This window comes from Delphinapterus leucas, chromosome 10 (assembly GCF_059928025.1).
Source record: "Delphinapterus leucas isolate spDelLeu-1000000601 "Yukka" chromosome 10, BTC_Dleu_Yukka2, whole genome shotgun sequence".
NCBI lineage: Eukaryota > Metazoa > Chordata > Mammalia > Artiodactyla > Monodontidae > Delphinapterus > Delphinapterus leucas.
In genome coordinates, this window is record NC_143138.1 from 29,566,194 (window position 1) to 29,576,371 (window position 10,178).

The following is a 10,178-nucleotide window of genomic DNA, read 5'->3' on the forward strand; positions in this document are numbered from 1 at the left end:
ATAAATATCTCTGTCAGCCTGCTGAGTCGACCTTAGTGAAAGGTGGGGGCAGTTCTCACCGTCACGACTGCTAAATGTTTAGTAAGTCTCGCAGTTGTGAGGACCCATCCCCTGCTAATTCCCTCCATAAGAAGGTGGATCAGAGTCCTCCACAGCCTGTGATGCTGCATGTTTCTCTTCTATTTTCTTCTTCCCTGTACCCACTTAATGAGTTTCCAGGGAGATGTTCTCTTCTTCTCTCTTATGATTGAAAACATTCGGTTGGTTTGATCCCATGCCTTGTCAATTACAGCACGTCCTCTCCACGGTCAACGTCATCCTCGGCAAACCCATTTTGAATACCTGGATGATGTCACAACAGCAAAAGACCAATCAGAGCTCACAGTTACTGGATTCATTGGAAAGATTTTCCCGAGCCTTGCGGTCAGAAGATAGCACCATCTCCCAACCTAATGTTCAGATGAAGAGCATGGTCATAAAATCTGGCCACCCCAAATCCTACACACAGAGCTTTGTTTTCTTAGACTCTGAGCTCTGGGGCAATGTGACCATTAATGAATGCCAACTGGAACACCTGCAACCAGATTCATTTATCGTCACCGTGGCTTTCCCAACTCTCAAAACCATCCTCGCCCAGGATGTTCCAGGGAAGACTTTTGCAAACAGCTTAGTGATGACAACCACTGTCAGCCACAATCTAACCACGCCATTCAGGATTTCGATGACTTTCAAAAACAACAACCCTTCGGGCGGGGTACCGAGGTGTGTCTTCTGGAACTTCAACCTCGCCAACCACACGGGGGGGTGGGACAGCAGTGGGTGTTATGTTAAAGAAGTCACCGAGGACAGTGTGTCCTGCACCTGTGACCACCTCACATCCTTCTCCATCCTCATGTCCCCTGATTCCCCGGACCCTGATTCTCTCCTGAAAATCCTGCTGGATATCATTTCCTACATCGGGCTGTGCTTTTCCATCTTGAGCTTGGCGGCCTGCCTCACTGTGGAAGCTGTGGTGTGGAAATCGGTCACCAAGAACCGGACTTCCTCCATGCGCCACATCTGCATCGTGAACATCGCGGCCTCCCTTCTGGTCGCCGACGTCTGGTTCATCGTGGCCGCCGCCGTCCACAACTACCGCTACCCGCTCAACCAGACGGCCTGTGTGGTTGCCACCTTCTTCGTCCACTTCTCCTACCTCAGCGTCTTCTTCTGGATGCTGACTCTGGGCCTCATGCTCTTCTACCGGTTGGTTTTCATCCTGCATGACACGAGCAAGTCCATTCAGAAGGCCATTGCGTTTTCTCTCGGCTATGGTTGCCCTCTGGTCATCTCCGTCATCACGGTGGGGGCCACCCAGCCCCGGGAGGTGTACACGAGGAAAAATGCCTGTTGGCTCAACTGGGAGGATACCAAGGCCCTGCTGGCCTTCGTTATCCCAGCACTGATCATTGTGGTGGTCAACGTGACCATCACGGTCGTGGTCATCACCAAGATCCTGAGACCTTCCATCGGGGACAAGCCGAGCAGGCAGGAAAAAAGCAGCCTGTTCCAGATCACCAAGAGCCTTGGGGTCCTCACACCGCTCTTGGGGCTCACCTGGGGTTTCGGTCTCGCCACCGTGTTCCAGGAGAGCAATGCTGTCTTCCATATTGTATTTACCCTCCTCAATGCCTTCCAGGTACGTTCTGCAGGGCAGCGCTCTCAGGAAGGATCTATAATGATAGAAACACAAACAGGCGTAGGAACGGGGAAGGACTTTTGTTCATAGGAGGCCCTAGCCCTAAAGAACGGTAATGACAAGAAGTCAGTGAAATAGAAAGGGCGCATTCCTCTGCTCCCATGGAACCGCATGCCTCTTATCACCTGCATTATAATTTAGTTGCCTATGCACCTCTCTTCTAAGTGCCCTGATAATACAAATAGGAGGAAAGTCCCTTCCCTACACTGGATTTTGCTATTTATCTAACATTATCTTGATGCCGTTTATTATCTCCTAAATGAAAATACCACCGTTAAACCAAACAATCTCTCCAGTTAATTTCCACTAGCATTAAATGAGCTCTGCCTTGGTGAGGTCAGGGGCAGCATCTGTCTTATTTATCAGCACATTCCTAGTGCCTGCAAAGACCTTGGCACAGACTAGGTGCTCAGTAACCATTTGGCAAATGAAATGAAGGCTCTGTACCACATAGTGGGTTCTCAGGAAACATTTTTCTGAAGGATGAAAGAATGAATGCTCTATGTAAGGTAGACATTTTGCTCCATTATGTGAAAATGAAAAAGACATTCTCTTTGCTCTCCAGCAGCACGTAACTATAATACAAGCCACATTGTAAGGTGGGCTTTAGCAGAGGTACAGACAACAAGCCTTTGGAGCACAAGGAAGGGGATGCTTAATTCTGATTCAACCAGTAGATCAGTGGTAGGCCTAGGTCCCCATGAGCTGGTGAGGATCCAGGGCATCTGGAGGTGATGCCGAGACATTGCCTTAGATGCTAATGCCAAGACCATGCAAATTCTAACTTCTGCTACTGGACCCATGGCTCCAAACTCTAAGGCTCATGTCTAATGATGTTTATAATATGCCTTGACTAGAAGGGACTGATTATCCCGCCTCATGCCCTACGTTCTCATCACAAGAGGGCTACTGTAGACATACGAGGTATGTTTAATAACATAACCAACAGGATCTCCAGTGCACAATTGGGTGGAAATAGGGAAGTTGAAAATACCCTTATGACATTATAACATCAAAGGTCCCTTGGTGTGGACCTACTACATCATTGTCACCTACTGGACCATAAATGCAGATGTGGAAAGAGGTAGTACAAATTCTATGGCAGGTGAACAATACTTCCTAGTTTGCTAGACTAGAATATGATTAATTTAATTAATATGATTAAAATGCACTTCTTCCCAATTCTTTTTTCAGGGATTATTCATTTTACTCTTTGGATGCCTCTGGGATCAGAAGGTAAGAACAGTGACAGTCATGATTCTAGAAAAGTCTAAATTGCAGTGACATGTTGAGTTGACAATGGCTTCTTTTAAATGGTGCAGGTACAGGAAGCCTTGCTGAATAAGTTTTCACTGTCGAGATGGTCTTCACAGCACTCAAAGGTAAATACTTCGCTTGTAGAGACTTACACAAACCCCTCTCTCTCCACTACCAATTATAACATAGATTATTCCACTGTGTTTTCTTCTTACCTGATTCTGCCTATTAAACATAGTCATGGAACAGAACTAGCATTAAGATGCTGTCCCCACATCTTTAAATAGAGGTTACAAATAGCACAGATAATATCAACTGGAGGTTAAAACCAAATTTCAATGAGAAGCACTCTTCTGGGGAAACTCAAGGCCATAAAGAACAAAATTTGAAGAATAATGAATAGAATTTTCTGTAGTTCATCTTGGAAGATAACTATTGCCCTTAAATATATTTGCTTTCCTATGTCAGAAGATAATAAACCCTATCAAACAGTAAAAAATGTATCTGGAAGCTATTTCCCTCCTACTGGTGGTGATGTTACAGTGTTTCAAAAGGTGGCTCCCCTGCTTAATTTGTCTGAAATAGAAATTCATGCTCATCCAGGCTCTCTCCTTAAAGTGAAATGAAAGATGCAGTCAGTGACCACCGGCAGGCAGCAAACGAATCATCCTACAGATCAAAACTGGGCCTTGGTCTAACACGTTTGCTGTGTAATTCTTTTTTTCTTTTCTAGTCAACATCCCTAGGTTCATCCACTCCAGTATTTTCTATGAGTTCTCCAATATCAAGAAGATTTAACAATTTGTTTGGTAAAACAGGTATGTGCTGACCTCTAGATGTTTCCTGGCTTGACCTAAACATATTTGCCCTGGGGGGAATCTCACACCCCTACTGTCCCACTGCCCACTTCATGGCATTGACCCATAATGGCCTTATTTGGGGCAGAGGTTAAGTACTTGCTTATATTTTCCCGAACACCCAAGGGGTTGGTACAGAGGGCAGTTGCCTTCAACCTGTGGAGAGCTCTCCATAAAAACTGTACCCACCATAAAACTGGGAACTGTAAATTGCTGACCTGGTCAAACACGGAGTTCTCTTCTATTCCTGTTATATAATAGGTAGGTCATGTTTATGGGTTACAGGGCAGCAAAGAATATATTTAGAGAATCCTACCATAGGATCCCATGCTGTGAGTTTCATTTCCCTTTTTTTTTCCCTTTTCTTTTTTTGGAGTGTGCTTCTTTTACACATCGACATTTATAAAACTCTGCATACATATGAGGGATCACCCAAGTTAGCTGTTCTATTAGGGGCATGGCACAGTGAACATTTCCTCCTTGTAGACGTAAGATAAAGAATGTTAATGACTTTGGGCAGTGGGTCTCAGCTACCCTGGCAAGCTGAAACTCCTGTCCCATGTCACCACCACCTCCTCCCCTTAGGAAAATAGGCACCAGACTTCCTTTCAGCTCCTCAAAACTGAACAAATCTCACAAATGAAGAAATGTATCAAATGTATCAAAAGGCTTCCTGACTAAGGCTTTTCATATAAAGCAAATTTTGAGAATGCCTATTAATTATTGAAACTCCGGAGAACTTGGTGTTTTGAGCTTCATTTTGATGCGTTACTCGTGAAACTGGAGGACCTTCACTTTTGATTGGACCTGTTGTGAAATGATCAAATCTCCAGGGTATGTTAGAACGATTCCCTTTGGCCAGCACTGTCCCTGGATCATGTTTATCGTTTGCATTAAAGCAAGAACAGTGAAAACTCCAAGAAACGATTCTACAGAATCAGAATTATGCAATATGTAAGGGCAATAAAATGTGTTCATTGTTTCTGAACCAGTCAGATCAAGAGTTGGGGTCCTGTTCCCGAGGTCCCGGGGCCTGAGAGCCCCGGCCATTGCCACTTAGCCTTTCAGGGTCATTAGTGCAGATCCAGGTTGGCCTATCTGAGGGTTCCATAATCACTGTAACTTTGGTTTGTGTTGTCAGCAGCGACAAAGGGCCCCCCAGGCAATGATGGAAACCTTGTTAGCCGTGGCAGTCCGCCCATCTGATGGTAGGGTGGGGCACTGTGTCGCTTCCCCTGCCCAACACACAGCCCGTACCGTCCCCGTGTTCAGTCCCCACCCCCCTGCTGACACGAGCCTGTGCGGTAGCTCGCGGGCCGCCCGCCCTGCTACCCTCACCCTCAGCACTCTTGTTGGCATTCTCTGACTCCTGCTGCTTTTTCGGGCCTGCCTTTTCTTCTCCTGTAATTTTCTCTTTTCTCTCCTTTCCCCAGCTCAGTCCCCAGGCCCCTCCCAAGAGCTTCCCAAAGTCACACCAACCCAAAGGGACCAGGGATATTCCCTCCTACGGATGCCCCCAAGCCAGTGCATGTGGTGGCATGCAGAGGGCTGCCCCTGTCGCGATCTCCCTGTCTTTTGTAGAAATCTGGCTGCTGGTATGATGTGAAATAGTTAGTGCTTGTCTTGTCGGCCGCCACGCATGCTTGAGAACAGCTTTGTTTGTTCTCCAGGACTTCTGGGTCTGGGGAGGAGGGCGGGCATGTGTTCCTATCCAGACATGGCCTGAGCTTACCTGTCTCCTGGAGTAGAGCGCCCCCTGGTCCATTAGCAGAGGTTCACACCCCAGTAATCATGAAGACTTGGCCTTCAGCTGAGCTGCTGTTCTGTTTTTCAGGAACATACAATGTTTCCACCCCGGAAATAACCAGCTCATCCCTGGAAAACACATCCAGTGCTTATTCATTGCTCAACTAAGAACAGGAGAATCCAGCCCATGGAACCTCTTGGGGAACAGTGGACGTTCTCTGAAAAAGAGATCCTTTCCAAGCCATGGATAAAATGTTTTCTCCGCAGGCTTCAGGGAACAGATGCTGAAGAGACTTTTTCATTAGGGAAGGGGCTTTCTTTTGTAAATACAGACTAAAAGGAATTGTTACATTTATGTTGCAGCCCTACCCCCACCCCTTGTGTGATACCGAATGTGTATAGTATTTAAGTGAAACTCAAGCCAACTTCTCTGTCTATATTGTAAAATAGAATTTCAGAGACATTTTTACTTTTCACACCCTGGGCCCAAAGATAAGCTTTGATTAAAATAATAAGTGAAAGGCTAGGACCTAGGAAATACTTCAGTGAATTCTAGGAAGGAAAGAAGGAAGGAAGGCAAGAAGAAAGGAAGAAAGAAGGGAGAGATGGAGGAAACTAGAAGGAAAAGAAAAAAATAGAGAACAACATAAGGACCATATTCTAAGATTTCCATGTTAATGACCTAATACAATTGCTTCTCAGGTGCTGCAACACCGAAAATTCAAAAATGACTCCAAAATGGAAATGGAAAATTAGCCGTGGAAAAACTTCAGTATCTTCCTGGTATTTCCTTAGTTAAGAGGGACCAAAAAAAAAAACAAAAGCAATGAAAAAATTAGGGAGGAAATTATGTCAAAGATGCTTTCAAGTGGATGATAATATTTACAAGAAATTCATGGAAGAAGACATGATTCTCCTGATGCTAAACACATACATATATGCTACTGTATGTTAAGGTTGGAGCTAAGTGGAATGAATAGACAGAGGAAGTGTGATGACCATGCCTTATTAGATCACAGCAGACCAACTGCTGGTTACACTTTTATAGGTTAGCAGAAAAGGCTTATGTTTTGCTTCCACTTTTTGAAAGCAAAAAATATATATTTTTACATCCATTCATTTCCAAATGTGATATATTGCACTGAACTACAGAACCCCCCTCTACTGTCATATATGAACAGCTTTAACCAGGTACTTTCCTGTGCATGATAGAATAGATTTTCATGACCTTACAGCATTGTATATTATTACTGTTGTAGTTACTGTGGATTTAGGGGCCCTGGGTGTGTTGTATAGCTCTCTATGTATTAATTCTTTCAGTTCCTAAGTTCCTAGACCAATATACATTAAGAGTTTTCTACTGTCTAATTTGTGTTTATTTCAACCACCTGGAAATCTTCTAAAAAGAAATTTTACAACCGGCTAGTCTGTGGTTCTGATGACACTTTACCTTGATGAACAGATGGTGAAGATTGTTTGTGAATTATGTGCATGTGTGTATTTTGCTTGTGTGTGTACATTTCATAAAAATACAAAGATTAAAATAGCATCCTTGTCAAAGTTAACCATGTAATGCCGTGGAGCAACTGAGCCCGCGCGTCACAACTACTGAAGCCCGTGTGCCTACAGCCCGTGCTCCGCAACAAGAGAAGCCACGACAATGAGGAGCCCGCGCACCGCAATGGAGAGTAGCCCCTGCTCCCCACAACTAGAGAAAGCCCGTACACAGCAACAAAGACCCAACGCAGCCAAAATAAATTAATTAATTAAAAAAAAAATGTTAACCATGTACTGTAGCCACAGCAACCGTACATTCCAAATCAAAGTCGGATCCCAGGGAGACAGTGAAACAGAATAAGAGTGTGGGGCTTCTCTGAAAATGTGGGTTATGTGGTCTTCATAAGGACAAATTTAAACGGGTCCAACCACCAGGAAGAAAGGCCAAAAGAGTCCGAGATTCAGCAACCATTTATTTATTGAGGTTCGAAAGAGTATTCTGTAAATGTTTTAACTCTTTAAAATCTCTTCCGTTCATTTTAAATTTTAAATTCTATTTTCATCTCTCTTTTCTTTATGGAGAGGGGGAGGTGAGACAGAAGTCCTAATGTTTCAAGGAAATGAACTCTTTTTTCATACCTATTCACAAACGACGCAGACATCTACGCCTGCATTTGCCTGCAAATTGTCACATCATTATCCCAGCCAAATAGTTCATTATTTAAAGTCCCTAAAGGAAATGATTGTCAGGCTTAACATTTTTCAGGGAATGATCAACTTTGGGCAGAGTTTGGTACTTAGAAGACAGACCCAGAGGTTAGGAGGATGAGCTGAATTAGATTTAGCTACTAGGGAAAGCATGGTGTTGCTGATGGGGCGTCTGGGGCTCTATCAGTGCGGACTGAGGCAGGGTTAGACAGTACGTTAGCACGGCCACCTTGATGTGATCGGCCAAGGAAAGCACAGCATACTGGAGGCTGTGGGTCTCGTGTTCAAAACCACAAAGTGACAAGAAACACTGACCTTCCACCCACTTCTGTAGGGGTCCTTTGGGGATCGTTGTGTTTGACTTTGTGAAGGGGACCTCTGTAATGACAGGAGCCTTCAGCAGGGCTCCCCAGGACGTGGATCTGGCTCTCTCTCCACGTTCATTACCGTGGTGGGGGGGGCACGTTCACTTACCCCCAACACACACACACACAGGTGTGCACGTACCTCCCACCTTTAAAGTCACAGCGCCGGATCCAAGTCCCAGGAAAGCTATACAAACAAAACATTGGAGAAATACAATAAATGCTGGTTTTCTGCTCAACTGCAAGACACATAGTTCAGCCACTGCTCTTTGCCAAGAAGGTCCTAAAATAAGCAACAGAATTCAAAATTGTAAAAAATAGTGGTCCGTGAATCTGTAAATTACATGAAAGCCGGAGCTGTGCTTGGCCCCAAGGTCACCAGTTCTCAATCAGCAAGGATTCCGAGGCTTTTCACAGCCGATTTCCGAGGGAAGGGAGAACATGGGCTCTGGTTTTGATACAAAGTGAGATATGGGGTCAACTTCACTTGGAAAGTGGGCAATACTTCCCCCACGTCCCTGAAATCTCTCAGTGTATAAAGTCGGTTCCATGGGCCAAAACCTTGCATTAAGGGATGTCCTATGAAGTCAGTTTCTTGCAAAGGGATCTGTGCTAATGCTTCAGAGGTTGTGAGGTTGGAGCATTCACCAATGAGCAATGAATTATAAACTACAGAAATATTCTAAGCCCAGTATAATATTCTAAGTCCAGTGCAACACATCATCTCTTGAATGAGTCATGTATCTGCCATCCTCCTTCCCATGCCTTACTGTTTACTTGGAGAAAGAGGTAAATACAGGTCCATGGGGATTTCAGGATGTAGGTTGCTAAGGCCAGAAATTAAGAAACACTGTGGGAAGTCATAGCCCTTTGTGGTTTATCTAGAGACCTTCAGAGAGGTTGGAAGACTGAAAAAAAAAGTTTCATGGAGACGAGAAAGATTATAGCAACCAGCAAGAACAGAGGTGGGGGAAGGAGTTATTCTGAGGCAAGTGGAACAGAAAGTCACGACCATTTGAGAAAACAAAAGGAAACAAGTGTGGTCATAGAAATGCCATGTAGGTGGAATGCATTTTATTTGTGGCAGGTGAAGGTGATGTCAAATGGGGCTCTGCACCCCTAAGAGAAAGTCAATAACACAGGCCAACAGAACTCTGATTCCCTGAGTGTCCAAAATAAAGGAGGGGCTTTCAGTGGATCTGTCTCTCTCACGTATTTTTTGAACTCCAGTGAAAATAGTGTCTCATCATTTCAAAAATGTTAGCTTTGGAATGAGATGCTACAGGTTTCTAAATTATGACTTGGGATTTTCAGCCATGTCTTAATAGCATGCCAGCATACAGCTCTGTGTCTTTTCTGTGCTTATAACAATAAAAATCTAACAAGATCGAGTGAAGTTTTCTTTATATAAATTGTCTGTGCTCTTGGAATAGGCTACTGCTGTTGTTTCAGGCTTCCCCACGTCCACCAGAATTTAATTCTCCAGTGAATGGTCACATCTATTCTCCAGGTATGGGGGCGAGGGTGAGGGGTGTCAGAAATTCACAGCTGAGCTCAGTTGGCTGACAGAGCTGATGTCTGTCTGCACACCATCCACACTCCCACTCAGCATGTGGAGTCCAGAAGCTTAAGAGGCTTTAAACAGGGGACCTGGAAGTAATGCTTTCAGGACCTGACTGTCTGGGAAACAAATAAACAAATGTCTGTTCTGACATTTGGATGTGGCTTGGTTGGAATTTTCATGGACAGCCAAAAACAGAGCCCCACGGGTTCTGTTAGCAACAGATATTTCTGCAACACGGTCCTGTATTTCCTGTATTCGTTTTCTACTGCTTTGTAACATACTACTGCAAACTTAGAAGCTGAAAACCACACCTATTTGTTATCACGCAGTTTCTGGGCATGGCTTAACCTGGTCCTCTGCTCAGGGTCTCATCAGGCTGAACTCAAGTTGTTGGCCAGGGCTGCGGTCTCATCTGAAAGCTGGGGTCCTCCTCCGAGCTCAGTGAT

General features: G+C 44.6%; 1 protein-coding gene across 2 annotated transcripts in view; it reads left to right on the top strand.

Annotated features, from left to right (window-relative positions):
* ADGRF5 (adhesion G protein-coupled receptor F5) overlaps positions 1–10,178 on the top strand; it is a 78,073-nt gene extending 67,895 nt beyond the window's left edge. For both annotated transcript variants that reach the window (XM_022582065.3, XM_022582066.2), the window contains 5 exons: positions 293–1,678; positions 2,933–2,974; positions 3,061–3,120; positions 3,729–3,813; positions 5,687–10,178. In XM_022582065.3, coding sequence (XP_022437773.1) covers positions 293–1,678; positions 2,933–2,974; positions 3,061–3,120; positions 3,729–3,813; positions 5,687–5,766 — 1,653 coding nt within the window. In that variant the 3' untranslated portion in view covers positions 5,767–10,178. The remainder of the gene's footprint in view (positions 1–292; positions 1,679–2,932; positions 2,975–3,060; positions 3,121–3,728; positions 3,814–5,686) is intronic.